The sequence below is a fragment of the Anser anser genome, assembly GCF_964211835.1.
Source record: "Anser anser genome assembly, chromosome: 9".
Taxonomy (NCBI): Eukaryota; Metazoa; Chordata; class Aves; order Anseriformes; family Anatidae; genus Anser; species Anser anser.
This window is the reverse complement of record NC_139729.1, coordinates 18,533,715-18,557,057: the sequence shown is the minus strand read 5'-3', so window position 1 is coordinate 18,557,057 and position 23,343 is coordinate 18,533,715. Positions and strand designations below refer to the sequence as shown.

The window sequence follows — 23,343 nt, the reverse complement described above, 5'->3', positions numbered from 1 at the left end:
TCGGAAAGGGAAAAGAACGCAAATTATTTCAGAAACAAGCAAGAGTAATGTAGAAAAATACTCAGCTTCTACATTGCCCACATGCTTAAGCATCTATTTTAAATAATTACTTACAACTTCGGTCATCATCTAATGGGTAAGGTGTTTTTTTTGTTGTTTTTTTTTTTTTTTTTTTTTTTTAGGGACCCTGGGGGGCTGGGACTGAGTTGTACCACGGGATACTGACATCCTCCAACCCGCAGCTTTCTCCCTCCTTCACACAGCTGTGCTGCCTGTTTTCAATACTACTCATTTTAACAAAGAACTAGACTTCCCAAGTCATGAACCATGTTTTCTGGCAGAAGAGCCACAGAGAAAAAGTTTGTTTTCACTGTTTTGGAAAGGGTTTAACCACAAACATGAGAAGTCTCTCAATTATTCTTTGGAAAGATAAAGTGAAACAAAAAGTATTTAAAACCTCGTGTTTACACATTGTTCTATTGCCTAGACCCTCATAGCATCTGAGTACTAGACAAAAACTTTGTATTTTCTAAGCTATGATTCAGTATTTCTTTAGAAATAACTCCCTGCAAAACAAGATTAGGTAGGAAGAAATGAAAATACACTTTTTTAAACAACACATGAGCTCATAGCGTGATAGAAAAGAGACATCAAAGTGGGTTAGCAGCAACGGCTAAGTTTTTCCAGACTTCTCTCAATCTACAGTGATTTTAAAACTTGGCGTTTCGGTCTAGGACTTGAAATTCAATGGAAAGCAGATCACATCGGAGCTAAATTTGGGACAGCGATACAGTCCCTTAAATCATTCAAAATCGGTCTAACCAATTACGAGTTTGGTTGATAATGCTGCAGCATTTTTACTCACATGACAGTCATGACAATGTCATCTCATACAAAGTAACTATGATTTCATGTGCTCAAAGGGGGAATTAAGAGGGAGATCTGCCAGGAACATTAAAAAAAGGCAAGTACTATAAAGTAGGCTGACCTGTAGAATAAAAGAAGAGCACTTCAAGAATAAGAAGGAAGCAAATAATTATAAAACTGAGTGAGAACTCTAAACCTGCAAATCAAGAACAGCTTTTGGTCATTTGCATCTCCTGTCCCTCTCCTGTCCCGCAGGAGACTCCAACAAGAATTTAAGCTTTCCACGACAGCATCCTCAGCCTCAGTGACATTTCTGATTTTGGCCACTTCCTCTGGAAGTCTCCCCCCTCGAAACCAGCCCTTCAATGGGAGCAGAAACAGGGCCGAGTACAGCAGTCATTGAATGAAGCAATTCAACTCCATCCTCTTCCCCACCTTCTTCCTAAAAACATCTGAATGAAAGGAACAGCTCTAACAAAACTAGGAGGTAAATATTTAAAGAAAAAAGCACTCCAGCCTATATACCTGCAGCACAGCAGCATCTGGTGCTTTTCCAAAGGAGGAAGTGGAAGTGAAGCAAACGAAAAAAAAGCCATTTCATCAAAAATATCTTGACAATTACGACTTGTTTTAGTTATAAATACTCTTCTGTCACTGCAGATATAAAGTAACTGTTTAGTAACAACCAAAAAATAAAAGGTGTTAATAGCATGAACTGTCGTGAAAGCTAAAATTTGTACAAGGATTTCTCTCCATTTCTCAGAAAAATGGCAATGCTACACTGAGATATTATTTACATTTTATTTTTTTACAAATATTGTAGCGTGAACTAAGAAGTAATCGATAACTGCCAAATCAAGCAAGCAATAATCAATGTGATGCAGAATATTTGATTTAATATGTGTAAACCCTTTTTTCCTTGTCATACCACAAAATGCAGAGAGCAAGCATACTAATTCCCTCTCAAAAGTACAAATGCTGAATTTTACTATGAAGAAACAAACGAGTGAAATACAGCTACTGTAATTTGAACTAGGAATGACTTGTGTTCGGCTTTAATGGGTTAAAGTAACCATTAACAGGAATCTGCTTCAAAAAAAAAAACAAAGGTTCTCCTTGCCTGCTAAAAATGGATGCATTTCCTTGAAGGCACGACCATGTGGAATTTTGGCAAAGGGGAAACGTTCTTTGGAACTAAGCTCTTTGTGGAAGATAAAACAGCCAACAGTGCAAACACAAAACGAAATCTCAGAGCGGAGTCAGATCGCTGACCTTTTCCATCCTAATTGGGATTCCACTCAGAAGGCCAGCAAATCCAACGGTAAACTCAAATCGAGAATATGCTACATTATATTAAAGTTGCATCATTCAGCACTCAATGTAAACTTCTGCTCAAAGAATGTTACAGTAAGACCAAACAAGACGTGTGAACAGAGCCCTGCTGAACTTCAGCTGTAACACGAACGTGTCTCCGACAAACCCCGAAGCACGAAGACGCGCCGTTTAAGGTACCGGGTGCTTGAACCCGCTGCCCAGGCTGGGCCGGGAGGGAGCTGCAGCTCAGCTGCTGCTGGCACTCAAAGCGGCAGGGCGGTGGCGAATTCCAGCTCCTGGTGAGATGATCAGCCTGCCGAGCCTGCTGCATCGGGAGCACGGCGTCTCATTCCAGTCGACTGCGACGACGAAAGCCAGCCCTAAGCCTAGCCTGGGATACAAACCTTTGTTGATAAAAATTGGACTTTTGTCACTGCAGACTTGCCTGTGTTCCGTAAAGGGCTTTTTCTTTTAAACTAAAAACGTAAACCAGCAAAACCTAGATCTTTGTCTGTCTATCAAAACCCAAAAGTCAGCAACCACCATAACACCTGCTGGCAAAATGCTGATGTGAAAGAGATTGCAACAAGGGCAGCAGCTGCAAGGTGTGGGCTCCCAGTCGTGATGTATCGTGACACCAGGCGTGACCGCGCTCAGTGATGCAACAAGACTGGTGTCTGTGACGTGGTTTGAATCCCAGCATCGATGCCTGCTGCTGTACACTGCCCTCAGCTAAGACTATACCTCACCGAAGGGCAAGAAAACGTTCTGCTTTCCCTGTGTTGTAAATTAAAAGCACTCTCACGGTTTTCCTTTTACGCCAGATGAATCTAAGATGTATTAGCCTGCAGATGACAGACAAAATCTATTTTAATATAAATAATTAAGTCAACCAACCCATGACCAGGAGGCTGATAGCCAGAGTAATGACAGACAGAAAGAGGCAGAAGGAACTGCTTTACGATGACAAAGGCCAGCTGGTCAAGAAGAACCACGTCCAAAATCTGTGTTTCTTCACATACAGATGGGTTTCTTCACATACACAACTTAAAAACCGGCAGCAAACTCCATGGTTTCACAACGATAACAGGACTATGTTATCATCAGCTTCTTGTAAAACAGCGAAGTAGCTGATGTGATCTCGCAGACGTGAAGGCGGCTCACCTGAGCAGCTCCTTTACAACCGCTGCTCCTGAAGTCAGCCTGCTCCCTGGGAATTCACCGCTGAGGTTACAAGCCTCATCTTGCAGATAATGTCACAAAGCGGACCTTTTGAGGAGCTTCCTGGTGCCATCCGATAGCTCAAGTGTGACATTTAGAGCCAACTCTCTCAGGACTATTACTTACAGTTCCAAATGCATTCGAAGCACGTCGTTATACAAACTGTAACTCCAATTTCGTTAGTTTGTCATCCGTTCCATTAGCCAAATAAATCCATGCACATTGATACTGTTTTCGCGTCTTGCTATATTTCACCTCTTAAACATTTCAGACATTGAAATGAAAACCTAAGAGTGATACTTGCAGCCCTACTGATTTTTAGGAAACATTCCCATAAAGCTACTAAAAGAAAATGAGTAAAATGAAAGCATAGCCCTAAACAGACGAGTTACTGGTATTATTGCACAATTTTCTTGTGCAAGAAAACGAAAAAAAAAAATCATAAAAAATACCTGTGCTATAAATCTGATACTAGCGGTCTCTATACTCATTATGTGGGAATAGTTTTCTTTTTAGGCACTGAAAACACTGGCATCCTTACAGCTTCATTTCATACTTGGAGGATTTCCTGACACAGGATGGGTGATTTTACCTCTTCCTGTCTGTTATGATGTAACACCACCACTTTTGTCATACCCTAATTTAAAACAAACCTCAGAAATGTCATCTCTTGACTTATCTTCCACCTGCTAGTCCTGTCAAACCTGAACTTTTCCCAACTATTTCCCCACGCATCTTAGATACACCTCTTGGAAACTTATTAAGTCAAAGCAAAAGAAGGTGGCATTTACTGGCCTGAGCTGAGACTGTTCCTTCTTTTCCTTTTTTATTTTCACCTACGTGATTTTTGTAGCCCTATAATGAATACAACCCCCAATTCCTAGTTTCAATTTCCAGTATTTCATGACGTTAGGCAAGTTAGTCTAAGACATGCAATTTGACCTTGATACACTTCTCGCATTTCAATTCTCAGCAGACCCACTCTTGGTGTGTATAATCACATTCTGCCTTAGCAGGAATACTAGCAGCATTAAACTCTTTTAACCATTTCCAGGGCCTACCATTTTGGAGCCAAGAACCAGCCAAGCCTGTTGCATTTTACAACATGAACAGGCTATGATTTCTGCAGATACAGAAAGCGAGGCAAAAGTTAGCGGTTTGTTCCAAATGTCAGCCCAGCGGTGCTGTGCCTTGAACACAGAGGTGCTCACCACCAAAGTCTGTTTCACCATCTCGAGAACATACCGCGTAGCACACAAAATGAACTGAAAGACTGCACTTTGCACTGGAATCAGCCCTCTAGATTTCCTGCCTCGTGTGCTGAAGGCGAGGTTTGTAAAGACAAGGTTTGCAGTATGCTTTTAAGCAACGCTGCTTAACACTGTCCTTTGTAAAAAAGGACTTCAAATCATTGCCAAACCATTGTCAAGTTTCAGATGTGTGGATCAAAGTTTCTTATATGGTATTTCCTCTGGATATGCTTTGTTTTCATGAATTTTTACAAAATAAATCCAGTTTCTTGCCAACTATTCAGAACAAAACAAGAAAACCCCTCACTTCCCCTGAAGAATTCTTACAAATCCTTTGCATGTAGCAATTTAGGCCAAAGCACTCAACTCTTGCTTCAACACAGAGGTTACCAAATGAAACCATTTTTTTTTTTTTTTTTAGCTCAGAAACATCTTACTAAGAGTCATACAATAGTATTTTGCAGACTGTGGTCCCCAATTACTTGAACTACACTATTTTTTTTTTTAACATTAATTTGCCCCTTCAACTCTTCTCCACTAAAACACATCATTTGCACAAGAAATGAATCAACTACAACTGCCACTGAGCTTAGTCTCTGTAGTATTCACCATTCACACTAAGAAAATGTACGTACAAAAATCTGTAAGAGTTTTAATTCTGCTTCTATTTATATTCTACCAAACTGAGAAAAACTCAGTCATACCTGGGATCAAAGAGGAAAACAGAAGACTAGGAACTCACTCCCGTGTTCCCTCCATTTTTGCTCTCCATGTTATTTTACTGCATATTTGTTCTAGTTTACCTTTTCCTTTTGCACATGAATGAAAACTTCACAGGTGTCACCATAAAAAAAAGAAACACTGACTAAACACAAACACATATTTTACAGTCCCGCATCGGACCAGATGCCGTACATCCTTTGAGAAGAAAGAACATTCCCCCCGACAGCACGATTTTCTCACCGCAGCAGATCACGAGTACTGCAAGAGGAGGATAAACATTCAAATCAGAGGAACAGCTTGGAATAAAATGCCGCTTTCTCTGAGAATTCTTTTCACTTTCCTTTCACAAGGAAAACATGTGTATATATTTTTTACTAACACAAAAAAGTGGAAACTGCAGAACACCATCACACAGCTGTTCTCATGTGATTACTAGCAAACAGGCAAAGCGAGAGGCTCTAGTCCCCACAAGGAGCTGAGAATTCCTAATATTCCACAAACTTCAGTTGCTTTTCCTCTAGTTGGCTCTAGAGCAAGCAAATCAGTAGCCTAGACAAACCAAACTTATGTCAAGCCTTATTTATGTTTCAACGTAGATTGTGGCTTCGCAGTCAGCCAATCTGATCCGGCAGGACCACGGAAGGGAACAATTCCTCACTGGCCTCATCATCATCCCCTCCCTCGCACCAGCGCTGCTGATTGCACAGCCACACAGCCAGTTGGATCTCATTACTGTGAACAAATCCTGAAAGAAAGAAAAAAAAACAGAAACACAAAGCCACAAATAGTTTTCAGCCCTTCTGAGGCATGATCTGATTCACGGTGCTGTTGTGTAAGCTCTTACATCAACGCTAGGGAGATGAGAATGTGCGGCTACGTGTGTAGGGAAGAAGGAGACCATGACTTCTGCGAGGCGCTGGGATTTGGGCTAGCTGCTTTATGATAACCACAAAACCACACTTCTCTGGTTCCTTACCATACACACTCCTAATAAAACAGGGATCGTTTCAGAATAGCAAAGTCAGGGTCGCAACCAGGGATTTATTCCCAGGTTTTGCTCCTTACAGATAGGTGCTTGTGGACACAGCACAGTATTTTAAGGACGGCACGTGGTGGAGCGAAGCAAACACTTCAGGAATGAGATGCCACCACTTCTCAGACGAGTGGGGAGAAGAAATCAGTGACTTGAGGAGGGAGCCGTGCAGAAGGAAGTCCGACGACCCAGCAGCTGGGCCTTATGACCTGTCAGTAAACAAGAGGACAGACTACAGACAGAATACACACTGCGGCTGGATGTGCTGCTACGGCACAGATGACACAAGCAAAGCAGAACTGTTTATCCATCTCTGAAAATAAGGATTAATTCTAACCCTTTCCTAAGGAGCTGTAAGTTGAAAAAGTTTATATGTAGTCTTCCCCACCCCCTCATATCTTCTATCTTCCAGCTATTTCATTCCATTTCCTCACTAACCGTGGGCATCCAGCCAACAGAATCATCACGCGTCTCTTTCAAGCAACCCTAAAATATCAAGCCAAACAAACTAAAATAAGTGAAAGTAGGAGAAGCAATGTCACAAGAGTTCTAACGCAGGGGAAATGAACCAGGGTCTCCAGCTCACCAACTCTGCTTACTCTGGGGAAGTTCTGTTCCTGGCTGGCTGGCTGCATTGCACATCCCCGTGTTTGTTTGTGTAAAACACGCATACAGGATTTGTCTCCAGGAAAAGCAGCCCTTGGATGACACCTACAAAGCTGGTTAAGGCAGCACACACCCCATCATTGATAAACCCGGTTTAAAGGTGGCTACTTTGGCTTGACCCAAACCTACTCCTAGTTGACTTAAGATAAACTAAAACAAAGAACAAAGTCAAATCAGGGCATGAAACCTGTATGCCCAGATTTTTACATTATTATAATCAAAACAGTATACAATCACATCTGAAAGCCTTGGAGAGGCACCCTCTGGCATCCCATTATGCTGGTGTAAAATGATCACATCTATTGGATACTCCTTACCACACCCCCCTTTGCAGTAAGCTACTGATTCTGCAACACTTGGGTGAGCATTGCCCCATTTGCATCAGGCAAGAAAACAGTCAAGTTAGCTCATACTGGTTTTTAAGTTGTCAAAACTCTTCTTGCAACTTTTGCCTGAAGCTAACTTAGGGAGGACCTATATGAACTGCATTCTCTAGCAGTCCCGTGGAGTCACTAGCTCTTATCTGCACACTGACAAACAAGTAGAAGCCCTGCCTCTGTGAAAACGCTTAGAAGACGGGAAGAAAGAAGGCGACTTTGGAAGAAAAATATCTGTAATCGGGATCATCTAAACAGACTACTTGGAATCGGATCAGAGCCCTCATTACTTAAACATTCCGTTTTCTTTCATCATTAAGCAGCCATCTTTGCTAAAACAGGAGCAAAATGTCCTCATTATAAAGGAGACTAAGCTCATGTTGCAAGCGTTTTGCTGCACCACCACCACTTAGAATCATTACCTGTTTCAGATAAACGGATTCAGTCCCCCAATCCCAGCAAACACAGGATGAAGTTTACCTCTTCTGCATTTCTTGCTTGCCTTTAATATAAAAGATCTGCTTTTCTGGGTTCTCATTCTCAGAACTATGGAAAAACTATCATGCTTCACAATGAGTATGAGTAAATGCAAAAATTCCACCAACCATTTCAGTGCTGTCCACTATTTTTGCTTCCCACAGGCCTGAGCTGCCCTTTTCCCATACTATTTAGGAAAGACATACCTCCCTTCCATGGGCTCTCTTCCCCTGTCAGGAAGTGATTTCTCATTTTCTTTCACAGCTCTTTCCTTTTCCCATGAGCACGCCAGGACAACTGACAGCTCAAGACCCGCATACCACTTCTTACTTTCACAGGGGCAGAACTAACCTGGCAGCGACTTGTTCTTAGCGATCTGGTTTCCAGCGCTGAGCAGAGAAGCACTGAACCGCTGCGCAGAAACAGGAATGAACGTGGCAAAGGGCCACAACTTCTTCAACAACCTGCTGCGACAGTGTCTCTTGAAACTACACGCCTGCTTCATTAAACTTCAGCTGAAGACATTCGTTTGGAGGCTGGAGTCAGAATGTCAAGTCACTTAGTAATATGTATTTTTAATCTTACTTTTAATGAGAAAATGTGTTACTGTCCTTCTGTTGCAGTAAGCTGTATTCAGAAATGTGCTTCATTACAGGACAGAATGCCAAGCTACCACCTCCCGAACAGGTGGCTAAGCTGTGCTGGAATGGGAAGACGTCTGCTTGTTAGCAGAGGAGAGGCTGCGAATTCTCCTTGGCAACATTTCATTTCCTTACTTCTGTAAGTTTAAAGAAACATTTTTCTCACAGTCCAGAGGCCTGCCAGTAAGCACGTCTAGGTTTTCACGTACATCATCATCTCCTTCAGCTCCATTTCTCACTTTTGCATTTTTTACAGGGAAAGCCTATAACTTACGGTATGTACCTAGGTACTGCACACGCAAGACGTTACGTAAAATAGAAAAGACTCTTGCCAAGAAACTATATTGCACACACAACTCCCGACAAAAGATAAATGTATGATAAATATTAGCTCCCACACTTCATGATTAGACTCTAGATATTATGCTAGGTACCACAGTCCATAGCAGAAAATCCACTGACAAGTCAATTTTTCAGAAACAGGGGGGAAGTGGGGAAGGGGCAGATAAAGCGGGTAAAGCAAAACCACAGGTTAATATAAAACAATGCAGATGACGTACAATGCTCAGTAATGACACTGCTGACAGAAGAGTACCAAGACCTCCTAGGCAGCTCTGACCCAGACTAGAAACCCCCTGGAAGGCAGCAGAGCGCCTCTTCACCAGGGGTTTGCTGTCCGACCTGGTGGTCCCGTAACCAGCTCAGGTACCCCCAGTGCACTTACTGCTCTGTGAAACCACCCCGAGCAATCTGCTCACAGCTATGGAGAGTTCAGCCTGAAGGGACTCCCAGTGAGAAGATCGTATGTTACCGTCACTTTGCTTAATGCTCTGCTGTGGCTTTCATCTCTATCAGTGAAATACATCACACATTCAGCGGTTCCAACAGCTTGGCAACCGAACTGGAACTCGGGGAGGGAGAGCTGGCATGCAATAAAGACAAGAATAAGGCAGTCAGAAGGGCTGGAAATGTAAAATGCAACCAACAAAGGCTCTGTATTTCCAACGTTCATCTACTTATTTTACTAAATGCTAGCAATGATTTCAATTCATCTTAATATTGTACATATTGTTCTCCATCAACAAGAACGTTCGCATGTAACCATTTCAGCTAACAGAATAGGGATATTAGCAGCAGCTGCAACCTAACCTAGTATCACACTAGCTTTGCATATTCCCCTCTGTATTTTTCACCAAGAAGTTAAAAATACCTTACCTTACTACATTTCCTTTTTTCCCCACAGACAATTTAAGTAGAATGATATATTAAAGTCAGTAATAGACGGACAGTGCGAAGAAGTTTTAGCTACAAATGCAGCTTGGAATGTCTTTCATGGAGAATTAGAAACAAACTAGTTTAAACCTGAGCTGAAAATTCAGACGTCTTAAAAAAAAAAAAAAAAAGTAATTTCACAATAAAAGGCCAATTATTTCCAGAGAAAGGCAAGCATTTCTATAAAATTTTATGCCTGTTATTAACGCATTTCTGCAAAGTTCTTAATTGAGTGCCTCCGTATTTCTGGCATTTAGCTACAGCTTCATCAGACTGTGCAGTAAGGTCACCAAATACGTCTCATACCACTGCAGACACTGATCTGTCTTCAGCAGGATGGTATTTTATTGAAGAGAAAAGTCAATAAAGTCCTAGCAGTCAAAAGTCCTATGTTCTCTTAATGACTCCTTGAGGCCATCTCTCATGCTGACATCATTGCCAACAAAAAAAGCCTGTTACACTTTACACAAGCAGCGCTGCAGTTTTCAATAGGACAATTATAGCCAGAATCCTAGAAAAGGAGATGGAGCCTTACCAAGTCATCTGTACAATACAAGGCATTTCAGTGTCAAGAAATAAAAAAAAAGGTATAGGATATGTATGGAAAGTATCCCGCATCAAACAGAGAACAGCCAGATGAGGAGATAAATGACAGCAATTGCCAAAACATATGTTCATAATATCAAATAAATTTTGAATCTGGAAACCATAAAAGTCACCTTCAGTCAAAAACACGTCACGCAGACATTAGCAAGGATCAAGGCCTACAGAAGTGGTGGTCACAATTTCATCCATCTTCATTATGTTAAAAGCTAAGCTGGCTGAAAAACAGTAGCAAGGCGATCAAAATGAATGTTACCTTCTCCAATTAATATTTTGAGCTGACTTGCACATAACCTTTCACAAAAAGATTAAACGTTATGAAACCCAGGGCAACAAACAAAATCCAAAGTGATGTGACTGCAGTTGAAAATGTATTTTTTCAAAACCAGCCCTGGCTGAGCAGTCAACGTTTTTCCTGTGAGTCACTGATGCAAATTCAGCCCAAAGTGCAGTAGTCACTGAGAGCTTTGGGCTGGTCTGCGTGGAAGCGGTGGCACCATCCCTGCAGCTCCTGAGAAGCACCACGGACAGCTTTGTGCCTAGGCAATTCCAGCTATACTGACTCAGGACGAGCTGCACAGAACACAAGAAACAGGAAAATGAAAGCTGCTTGTCTGATAGGAAAATTCTTGACGAACACTGAGCCCCAGAATAAAAGCCGCCTGGCGACTGCCTGCACTGCACAATGAGAATCCCACTTGTAGAAATCACCAGCACTCCTCTTCATAATTAATATTTTACCATCTATTATTTTTATAGCTCTAATTATACACAAAACCTTGCAAACAAAGTACAGTGTTAACTCGAAAACATGCAAAAATGCAAACCCAACAAAAATTCAAATGGAAAATCTCCACGCTAGCGTGCACAAAGTGGTTTCTCTAACACGTGGACACGAGCATAAGGACACCCAAAGCCTCCTCCTGCCCCTCGGCAACAGGACACCCTGCCTGCTGCCACTGCTCGAGAAATACTTGACTGGCTTCCAGCAGAGCCAGGTTTCATTTTACACAAGTGCTTCACTGAGCTAGCAGCGAGGGGAAGTGCAAAGCAAATAACTCATCTCCCCCGTCCCCCAGCCCAGTTAAAATTTCTTTAAGTCCAAAAGGAATTATCTAACCAAGCAAATCAACTTAAAATTAAATTTTAAGACAAATGGCAGACAAAAGCTTTGAATACAGAGCTATACCTATTGCTAGATGATAAGACACACAATCCACGTGCAAACCTCCGTATCCATCTATTTCTTTTTTCCTATTAGACATTACAAGTGTTGTTAAAACCATACATGTAATATAAATTCAACCCACTTATCTTCCCCAGAAAAAGCCAATGAATTGCGCAGGGGGACAGTTATACACAAATTAATTGGACCCGCTGAGCAATTTTTTAAAAAAGAAAATATATTATAAAACCAGCACATTATTAATTTAACTTCATTATAAATATGGAAGTGATCAGTAACAAGAAAGCAGTACGGGTAGGAAAATATTAGTCGAGCAGGAATATTTGAAGTTTATACAAAACGAAAGACGATGCTAAAGCATTAACAACAGTGATGGTACTGAAGCAGCAGTATTGCTCTTGCCCTGAAAGCAACACTGATGTCTTGTTACTGCAAGTACATGATGACAAAGCATCCTGAGATCACCAGAAACTCAGAAATACATCTACACTCCTAACAGAAGTAAAATAAAACTCTTCAGGCCACTATAAAGTAAAGAGAAACTTGTGAAGTGTCACCATAAAATACGTTTGAAAATAAAATTGAGTTTATGGCCCATTTCACCTGGTAATATTTACCATTCTTCACAAACAAGAACTTCATCTCTGTGAGACTGCAGCTACAGGCAAAGCAGTGGCAGCTGTTATAACCGTGACAAGAAATACTACACAAAAGAAACAAAGAGCACTGCACTTTTGCTGCTAGCATGAATGGCAGAGATCGTAAGACAAGATGCCATACGATGATTAAAAATATGGCAAATGAAAGCTTGCCACTGAAGCTTGGCACCCGCTTAAACAGTTAAAACCAGCCATGCAGCAGGAAGAACTCGTCTGTAACTTGCAAGAGCCACGTGGAAAAGCTGTTATGTGGAAAGTAACACGATGCAAGCCTGTGAACAGCCAGAGTGCAATAAAGTTTATTACAGTTCAACTGTGCAACTGATGCTACTGGTGTTGAGAGAAATTAAAGTTGCATTTTCAATGTAATACGTACAAACGTATTGGATTCTTCTTCATTAATGCCCTCATTGCAGAAGATGCTGCCTGTCAGAGGTAGGTTGACGCTGGTCTATGAATTCAGATCTCTTATTTTTTGCTGATCAAAAAGGGCATCTCCACCTTTATACCTGTTAACATGCCCAGTCCCTCCTACGTACTGTTATCCCTGCACAGCGTGCAAGTTGATGAATTACATAACGTAGTAGGTTTCAAATCAACTGGCATGGAAAGAAACAAGGGCATATAAAACACTTTCAAAATGTTTTCATGCATGTTCAATATCAAACTTGAAGTGAAATGAGATTCAAGTCCCCCAGATAAGACGGACGGTTTACAATTTCCTTTTTCCCCCCTTGCTTCATGGGGCACAAACTGTGTTCTTTAGCTCTAACATTACATGACTTTGCCTGGGAAGTAAAACAATACGCCACAAGCTCTTCTCTAAAAGCCTCTGACACACACACACGCATCCCAGTGAGGAAGCAGCACAGGAAAAGCAAGATGCAAAGAGGCGGGAGAAGTGGTGGTGGAAGGATTTCTGTAAGGTCAGAATCAGAATTGCCAAAATAAGAAGCATCATTTACTCGACATATAAACAAATTTTCTTCTAATATGATTTAAAAGTAGACTAAACTGTCCTCAGTGGAGAAACGTACAAGTATGAAGTGTATCTCCAAGTGTGAGGGGTAGGCAGCCGTGCCAACCTACAGACAGAGCTTCTCTGCCTCGTGCACTGCATCGCATCGGTGCCACGCAAGAGCAAAGAGAAGGTCTCACGATTCTGGTCAGGCTTTTGTGTTTATTTTCTTTCGTAATCCCCAAGGCCCTGAGCAATTGTCAGGTATCTGATACATTTCTCATTACTACTACTGAGAAAGCTCCAGAGACATGTGTTGTAGTCATTCATTAGGAAAAGGAAATCCCTCCCCCAAAACAGAGGGGACAATGCCTCATTCAATTTACACCAGAACCTGCCCAAACAGCTCGTAAAGGACGCTTCACACGCTTCTAAAAAAGTCCCTGTATTTCCATCTGCTGGATATTCAATATGGTCAAGACTTGAAAAGAACTGCACCACGCTGAAGGGATACAGTCAGATTAGTACCACTTGCTTTGTGCCCTTCCTCTTCAAAGTGCTCCATGCTTATTCATTAACCGATGGCAGCAAACACAACGCTCTTCCCTAGATGCGATTTGGGCAGGATGCCATGGTACAGGAAAAGTTAAACTCCAGGAAAATACACATAGCGTATTCACTTCAAAAGGAATAAAGATTTCTGGCAAGAAAAGCTATTTATAATATTCCTTTTATTAGTAGTTTAATACTTCAGTCTAGATGAAATTCTATGAACTGGAAGAGACTCTTGCACTAAGTAACAAAAAAGAAGTGTAATCAAGATTTGCGACCTTCCTAGTTTCAGCTCTAGGATAAATGTAGTTGGTACCAACTTTTTTTTATGCTTGTTTTTCAGATTTATTCACTACGCTCACAACCATCTGCGTGCTCAGAATGAAAAGCTAGTATTTAATCACCGGCAAAGACGATGAAAAGCTTCTAGGCTTTCCCCGGCACCGTATAACTTTTAATGGCAATTACAACAATCTTCTGACACGAGACACCGCTAAACGATGTGATATGATTTGCACAGCGGCAGCACAGAGCCATAAAACATGCAATACTTGAATACTTTGCAACACATTTATAGCTCAAACGATCGGTCTGCTGCTTTAGCACAGATGAGTCCCAAAGATAATTTTTTCCCCTACTAAGCAAAAATCCACCTGCCCCTTGGCAGGCCAGCAGAATAAAAGGAAGCAGCAGATCTTTTACGGCCCATAACCACATTCAGTCGTGGCCCTCTACAAAAACATTTATTCCACAGCCGAGCTCAGAGTCAACGCAGTGACAAGCACGTAATTGTGCGGCTATGATTGTGCTCAATGACTCTTTTACTCCTGGGAACAGCGCCTATGACACCAGCGCGACGGCTGACAGAAGCCTTTGGCTATGACTGAACCGAGAGGTAATATACACGGCCATAAATAACGGTAACAGTGAATTAAGCAGGCTTAAATTACGACTTGGCTCATCGGCACCCTAAAATTAATGGTCTCCTTGGATTTAAAAGAAATTTTCTACCAAATGTTAAGATGCAGATTGTTCCTCTTTTTCCGCAGTATCAGCTTGGAGAAGAATGGAGATGGTAACGCATGGTGCGTTTGGGGTAGAGAGGAAGGTTCAGAAGGAGAGGAAAGGCTAGGAGGTGGGAGCTGGGCTGAAGCAGATGAACCAAAAGGGGGACAGAAGAGAAAACGGAGACAACAACGCGGTGCTGGGGACACCCAACTGAACCGCATGGAGGAGCCCACCCTGCCCGAGGTCAGTTCCCTCCGGTACCAGGCGCAGAGCCCAAGCTCTGCACGTTGCCACCTTTCCAGCGCTCCCAAACACCAGCACAGCACAGAGGCCGAGCATCCCACTGCCCAAAGAGCCCCCCAGGGAAGGACAACCAGCGGCCGCCCGACTGGCTCAGGAAAGAGACGCGACAGGCATTTGGACAGTGCTCACAAGTCACGCGGATGCCAGCATGATTCCAGCTGATTGCATCTAGATACCCAGCCTCTACCTAGGATTCGGCGCCAAAACATAACCTGGAAGAGGCACCGAGACTTCATTTTTAAAAAAAAAAAAACCAAAGTCGAACTCTTAGGTAAGACTGGAAACCCAAGCAGACGGAACAGTCTGTAATCAAAGATGCCCACGTAACTAATTTCTCACTTCCTGTGCATTGCTACTGCCCACAGGTCTTTGATTATAACCACATGCTACTTCTCGTTCCTCTTCGAGATTTTTCTGTTCAAGCAGACTTCTTCAGACAAGATGAGCTTACTGAACGAGTGCTGATCATAGCAAAGGCCTTCTGCAAGAGCCTGTTGTTGGAAAACCATCAGGAACAAAGCAGAGAACTACAGTAAGAAAAAGGGATGGCTTACCCCAAAGTTGATGAACGCTGCTTTGGGAAGATGGATTGCATCCTGTCACTGCCATGTATTTCCTTCACAGCACTAAGCAAATCTTCTAATATATTTTCCAAGGTCTTCAACCACACATATCCATTGTTCTAGAGGCTGGGCTTGATTTCCAGTACTACCGAGGAGTCACCAAGGCATTGGAAGTTAAGAACTGCATTTTTAGAAGTATATATAAAAACCTGCAATGTCTGGGTCGCCTAAAACCTTCAGGCACTAAGTGCTTTGAACTTGGTACCCCAAATCAGCGAATGCTTTCAGGCTTTGTGTAATTCCAAGATTCGTATCTGTAAAATGCAGTAACACGACCTTGCTTCATTTCAGAGATTGCATGGAAAAATGGCGTTTGAAGCCTTTTCAACAGTAGGGAGCACTAACCAAAGCCCAAGGCAACAGTAACACAGTCCGGTATTCACAGCTAAATTTCAACAGTATGCAGAATAAAGAGAATGAAATCCACACAGTTAGTTGCACAACAGGAAAAAAAAAAGAATAGATGCTCACTGATCCTACTGGCCTCTGCACAGAGCAGAACATGGTTAAAAACCATGGAGTCAACACCTGGGCTGCATGGAAAATGGGATTTTTTAGGCACCTCCTCATTTTGGAGTGCTTCGGCTACGTTCAGAGAAGACTAGGACTGCAGATATTTTAACTTTCAAATCAATAACATGACCAGCCGGGAAAGAACAAAGGCTCTCCTCTCACTCTAAAGAGACTTCTGTGCTCTGTCATTAAAAGCAGTGGTTTCCAGTGTGCAATCATAAGTGATGCTGAAATAAAGGACTATCGGAACGCTTTGGGGGACTTCAAAGTGAAATTAAGGCCCTCTTCTTGCATATATACAGAAGTACTAGTTTATGCAAAACAATCCTATAAAAAAAAGATCAGAGCCCTCTTTAAATATGTATAATCCAGAGAACTAAAGAAATAGGTGAACTCCTTTAATACACTGAAAAGTCTAACCTTCAAGACACTTCTAACATGAATGGGTTTTTCCCCCCTCCGCTGTTGGGAGGGGGATATCAGCAGATAAAAGAAAAAAGCACACTGCTCAGCCCGTGACTTCAGCTAAATACACAACTGCTATTCATCTGAGCTGCTTGGCTAACATCGGAAACCATGCGCTCCAAGCCTGATTAATTATTAAAGGCAGAAAAACCCTTGAATGGAGCATAAACCCTGGAGTTGCAGCCTTTTCGTTGGCTACCACGTCATGCCGCTTTTAACACACGCTGTATAATTTGCAGCATTTGTTGTAACTAACTCTTTACTGCTGGTTCTTCCACTAGAGAAGCTAATTATGCCTACTGCAGTCTAAAGCTAAACGCAAACCATCCGTTTAAAATTACTTGCACAGAACGACGTGTTTTGCCAGATGAAAGCAGGAGATCCAAACCTGTCAGCAATGAAGTTTCACCGAACGCAACCCAGCTCCGTAAGCCGTGCTGTAAAAGAAGAAATTCCCAGGCCCACTGACTCAAAGGCTCGCATCTTGTTCTACAAAAAATAGTTAGCAAATCTACAACAGGTCAGTGGTAAAGGGTTTCAAAGCAGAGTTACGGTGCGGTTCACAGTTGACACCAGTTTACACATCAGCCAAACCAGGCCCTCTCGTTCTCATCACCCCATGCGGTCTTTCCACCCTTTGGTTTGCTGGCACCCCGACACGTGAAGGCACAGTGAGCTGTCCGAGGCTCGATCCAACTGCCAAGGAGTTGCTGGCTCACAGCTTTCAGCCTGGTAAGCACAAACGAGCTTGCTGGAAGGCACCGGGAGCACTGGTGTTGACTGCGCAGCAGGAGATGCAGGCAGAGCTTCCCCTTTTGGCATCGGCAGAGAACTTGCATCACTTTAGGCCGTGTACTTACAACTGACTTCGGGGAGCACTTAACTAACAGAAATTTGCTACCTTCGAGCACAGGTAAGCCACAGGAGAGGGCTGGAGGACACCACAGGAGAAACAAAAACATTCATTCACCTGTTTCCTAAACTCAAATCTGTCCTTCAGGAGATTAGAGGAGTTGATGCATTCACCTATCGGTCCCTCTCCATTTTCCTGTTTATGTAGCTACGGTTATAACCAAAACCAACTAAGATTGACCATGCAGACAAGCCCTAATAATAAAATCTGATTGTGATGGAGGCAGGGAGGTGGAGGACTACTAGAGAAGTAACCAGAAACACATGTAATTCTGGACATCACTTAGGAGGGTTTACTGGTAGTAAAAGTCTGACTGTGAGACTTTTTTTTTTTTTTTAAGGTCAACTCACTAAAATAAAGGAATTCCAAATGTCACGTATTAGTTTTATTGCAACAAGGCTTAGAAACTACAAGCTCAGACTCCACTTTCCCAGCTGCTATAAAACATGAAGCGAAAGGACTGCCTGTGTGCCAAGAGGCTCTGAACATTGCTGCAAGCCTCAGCTCTCCATCCAAACCCACCCCAACACATCCAACAAAACCCATAAACTTACCAGTCAACTTCCCTCACTTTTTTGTTACCTTCTAAACATGGGGAGAAGTGACCTCAGCGTACCAAAGCATGAGTCTAAACTACCCTAATGAAATGCTGAGTTTTGAGTTTTAATGCTGCAACTTTAGGGATAATAAACAGCCAACACTGCAAGCTAGTGACAAACTCCTGCTACTCAAATGAAAAACCATCCTGTCCCCCTCCGAGTCATCTTAAAGATCTTAATGAAATTACATTCCTACAGTAACCCAAAGAGTTTTATTCAAACAATTGTTTAATTTTAGCATGGTTTGGACTTTGCTGTTGTGGCTATAAGAACACATGTTTGGGAATTACGGACGTTGCTATTTGAGCCACGCTGTACTTTTCACGCTGTTTTACATTTCATCAACTAAATTTCTGGCAGAAATTAAAAATACCAATGAGACCTCTTACTGCAGAACGCTTGTAGTCACTGTAGTCCATCTAAAAGCACGCAAGCATTTAGCATATAGAAGTTGTATTGACAGTATGCTCAGCCTTTACCGTTTCTGTGGAGAGCTGCTAAGAAGAAAACCATAAAGATACCTTACTGGCAAAGTCATTCAACTCATTCAAAATGCAGTAGCAGATAACCCCTTTTTTTTTTTTCCCTTTTCAGAGCCCTTGTTCACTATTAATATATTCCCGAAACAAGATATAGTGCTCAGCGCATAGTTATCGTACCAGTCAATTTCCATACAACAGCCATTTTTTAGATTGCAAAAACCCACAGATTCCCATTTTCGCCTTTAAAAATGGAGTCTGAGTGGTTTAGGTAATTACAGCTGTCACGGCGGGTTTGACAAATCATTTCTCTGCTCAATGTATGCTTTAGGCCACTGGGAAAGCTGTCAAATAATGACATCAGAGTCTACATTAGGACTGGCAAAATGCAACTGCATTTCCTTTCATATTTAACTCGGATGGTTTATGGCCCTTCCTTTTCCTATTCCCTTGTTGAAAAGGAGAGTGGAACGAACAAACGGATTGTAATTCAGCCCAAATTAAACGGAGATAGACAACAGTGGTTAAGTGAAAGAGTGTGAAAGAAAAAGAGAAGCACATCCTTGCTTTGGTAACGAAGAAGTTTGCTCATTCTTCATCATCAATGAGTTTTGCAAGCTTGAGTCACTTCCTAGAATTCCAGGCTGTAAGGATGAGCACGAAGACCAGCTGGCTGCCTTCCCCTCGATCTTCCCTGCTTCTTACACGACCTTAATTCCAGGCAAAGTGCAAACCAACCAGGAACTCATTCCTACAATGCCTTCATAAGTTACCTGCTCAGTTCTGAAAACAACCTTGGGCACCGATCTTGGTTTCAGATGCTTTCCGTGGGTCTCCAGCATCTGGAGGCAGCTGAGGCTCTGGTATTTCCACTGGCGAGTCTTGTGATTGAGGCAAACGATTAATGAGGAACCTAATCTTCCCACTGATGCTTAACAGAAATATATTAACTACTATATTACTGGGGCCAGGTGATGAGAAGGAGGGGCCGCATGCAACTTAGGTTTTATCAGAGGGCTACAGTTCACCTGAAAATGGTATCTCTGTATAGAAACACCGTAGTGGGAACAAAACAGGCAAGATGACTGTAATGGGGCAGGGGACGTAATGATCAACACAGTCCAGAGCTAACTGAAAGCAGGTACAAGTGGGGAAAAATAAGCTTAAATAAGACTACATAAATTGGGATTTGGTATAGTAAATGCTTCTGCAATTTCCACTAATGTGAAACTATTGGATACTTACCCAGTTAATAACTAGAATTAGGAAACAAACGAGTATGCAAAAAGCAGCTACTGGAGCTTGAGCACTCGGGTTAGGAGAACTGTCAGCTCTGAGCCCTCGAAAGATCCAAAGAGATGTGCTCTTTACATTGATTTAATACTTAGAAATGTATTTTTTTAAGCTATTTAGAGATTCTGCCCTTGTTCATCACCAGCCTTAAAATCTGCACTGGGCACCCAGCTAACTTGATCCAGCACCTGATCTCTAGCACCCTGTTCCTCCTGCTGAGCTGCTCTGGTGGTTCATCCACGTTAGCGCCTTCCAGGCAAGGCCACTGATTCTGCTAAGGCTTAAGGCTATGCTAGCTGCCAGTTTGCTAGCAGCATAGTTACGTTAATGAGGGATGTGATTAACTCCCACCACTTTAAGATGGATGCAGTAACAGTGACATGCAATTATTTTTATTAGTAGAAGAATTGGAATGAGCTATACCAGTATAACGTGATTCACACTAGAGAGGTGTCTATTCTGGCACATAAAATGGAGTAAGATTTGCATATACGTTCTTTCATCTTCAGTTTTACAGTTTGGGAGTAATTCCAATGGTTTTGGGGAAACTCCACACATGCGTGCTCCATCTGACGTGCTTTGAGTCTCTGCAGCACAGCATGCAAGGAGGCTATTTTAAGTGTTTGTAACACTTCATACACATTTGCACATTATTATTTGTGGCTGCTACCATATAATTGGAAGCTTCACAGGAAAGAAATCAGCGTGGACGAAGGAGTGCATTAAGTTTGTAGCTGAGCACTCAACTGACTATTGGGGGTCAGAAACGCTTGCATTGATTTTTCTCCACTACTAGTCTTAGAACACGTTACACTAAAAAAGGCAAGAGATGGAGTTATTCACAGCAGCCTTCAAAACTGAGACTTTAAAGAGAATGTGTTCCCCCCTTCACTCAATAAGCTTTGCTTCTTACAAGTTCAGAACAGCCCTAGCTTTTTCTAAGGTTCATTGTGATGATAAACACACAAAAGTGTATGGTATGCACTACCGCTTATTAGAATTTAATGCTTCTTGAACAACTACAATGCAAATGGTCGTCACAATAGATGGGAACCTTGGTGGAAACAAGAATTCCCACAAATTGTTTAAGAGTACAGTAAATGAACAGCATTATAAACAAAAGGCCCAAATCTCTCACAAACGTGTATGTTGCATTTACCCACAGATTAGCACACTACGCATTCACTGTGCAACTGCACTTGTACAAAATCCTTCAAACAAAAAAATTACACTCTAACAAGGAGCATTTTCTGCTTATAGACGTGTTTAAGTAAGACAAACCACATTTGTCTCAGATTTTTTTCGTATTAGTGAGAGATTTTTGCTCTAATAGGACATTATATGACAGAGCACGAAGTTGGACAACTTTAAAGGAGGCTCCATTTTGAAATACTTCACTGGCAGGGTATCAACACTCTAATAAACATTGTAACTTTCAAAAAGCCATGTTGGGAGTTTATTTTTAAGCTAGTATCTTCAAACAAAAGCACGGCAATGCAACTGACAAAGTTATAAACACGAAGCATGAGAAAATCTAAGTGACTGTGTAAGTAAACTGAGCTAAAACCAAACAGCCTGCTGATGCCTCCCAAAAGCATTTCAACCTCAGTTACACAACCAGACAATTAAAATAAACTACGTTTTCTGTATACAATGCATTAAGAAAACTACTACATCCTACACAAACCCTCGTTGCTTCTTATCTCTCCATTTAATACGGAGACACGTTAACATATGCCACAGATGTTTACACATGTTCTTCCTTAAAATCGAGGTGCTCACAGGATAAATACACATTCTTAGTCTACTGGGAACGTATTTAGGGAGCAGAGGAGAAAACACAGTCTTATTGCTTACTCTACCTTGTAAAATACGTTTTAAAAATCCTTAATGTATTTCTCCATCCAGAAACAAGGGAAGGAGGACAAAATTCTGTTGAAAGCACCTTGCTTATGGCTGTCAGAAGCGATGATAACAACAGTGTAAGAGCACAAGGAACAGTTGCCTTTAGCTTATGCGCACCTGCCGGTTTGCAAAGTGGTTTTCCCCTGTCAACAGGGCAAAATGTTTATAGGGAAAGGTACTGAGGACGCGTACACGCTCACAAACACAGACACTCGGAGATGCTCACAGACACGCACACCCGACCAAGAACCTGCCCAACTAAAACCCCATCAGCGAGCAGCAGGCACAGCGACAAACCCCGTAACTCTTTTTAAAACTCAATCTCCGAGCAGGGGAACACCTCCCCGTTGGAGACGACGAAGCAAGGCACGGCAAAGCAGCCCAGGAGCTCTCCAGGAGGCTGCGGAGGGGCAGAGAGGGAGGGCAGCCCGCCCGGCTCTCCCCGAGGAGCAGAGGAAGGGCGGGGAGGGGATGCGTGAGGGAGAAGCAGCCCGAGAGGAGAAACACGCCGAGCATCGCCTCAGGAGAGAGAGGGAACAGCCTGCGGGCCGGCCCGGAGCGGGGAAACCCCTCTCTGCGTGCTCCCGAGGAGGGAAAAGAAAACGGGGAGCGGGTGGGGGGATCCCGACCCCTCCGAGCACCCCCTGAGGCAGCTCCCCGCGCAGCGCCCCGACGGCACAGCGAGCCGAGCCTCCAGCCCCCTCAGCCCCGCGGGCAGGGCTGCGACGGGGGCTGCCCGGTCCCGGTCCCGGTGCCCGTTCCCGTCCCTCACCGGCCTGGGTGGTGTCGCTAAGGTCGTGGTTGGCGGCGCTGGCCCGCGGGTAGTCGCGGAGCTTCCTGCCGCTCAAGCTGAGCGTGCCGCTGGCCGCCGCTTCTTCCAGAGCTCGGTCCAAGGAACGGCTCCACGAGCCGGGGCCCGCCGGAGGAGGACAGACCGCCGTCGCCACCGCGGTGCCCAGCGGCATCACGGCGGAGCCGCCCTCCGGCGCCGCCAGCCCCGCGGCCGCCATTTCCCCGTCGCCGCCGCCGCCGCTCCGGCTTCGTGCCGCGCTGCGCATGTGCGGAGCGCCCCCCGGCCGGGCAGACGGGACCCATGCGCCGGCCATAACAGGCGGGGCTGGGAGTGCGCATGCGCAGCACCCCCCACCCCATCCCCTCCCTGCCCGTGAGGGCCGTGGCGGGGCCCGGCCTGCCACCGCCACCCCTGTGAACAAAGGCGGGTGCCGGGTCATTTACCGTGCCCGGCACCTCATCAGATAGGCACACGGGCAGTATTTTCTTCCTGAACCCCTTCCACGGCTTACACGCATCCCTCTGCCAAGCACACTCACTCGAAACCGCGACCGCCGAGGTTTATCAGGGTGTTCCCGCTGATCCTGTGACGCGAGGTTGAGGTTGCAGAGTTCTCGTCAGCAGGACGTGTCACAGCAAAGTGGAAACCCG

At 43.4% G+C, this 23,343-nt stretch overlaps 1 protein-coding gene across 18 annotated transcripts in view; it reads right to left on the bottom strand.

Annotated features, from left to right (window-relative positions):
* LRCH3 (leucine rich repeats and calponin homology domain containing 3) overlaps positions 1-22,996 on the bottom strand; it is a 64,596-nt gene extending 41,600 nt beyond the window's left edge. For 4 of the 18 annotated variants that reach the window (XM_083848240.1, XM_083848226.1, XM_083848230.1 and 1 more), the window contains exon 1: positions 22,673-22,982. In XM_083848240.1, the coding sequence (XP_083704366.1) occupies positions 22,673-22,958 (286 nt within the window). In that variant the 5' untranslated portion in view covers positions 22,959-22,982. Of the gene's footprint in view, positions 1-22,672 lie in introns of all 18 variants that reach the window. The other 14 variants (XM_083848239.1, XM_083848229.1, XM_083848241.1 and 11 more) reach the window with 10 other exon arrangements.
* Between the last annotated feature and the right edge of the window lie 347 nt (positions 22,997-23,343).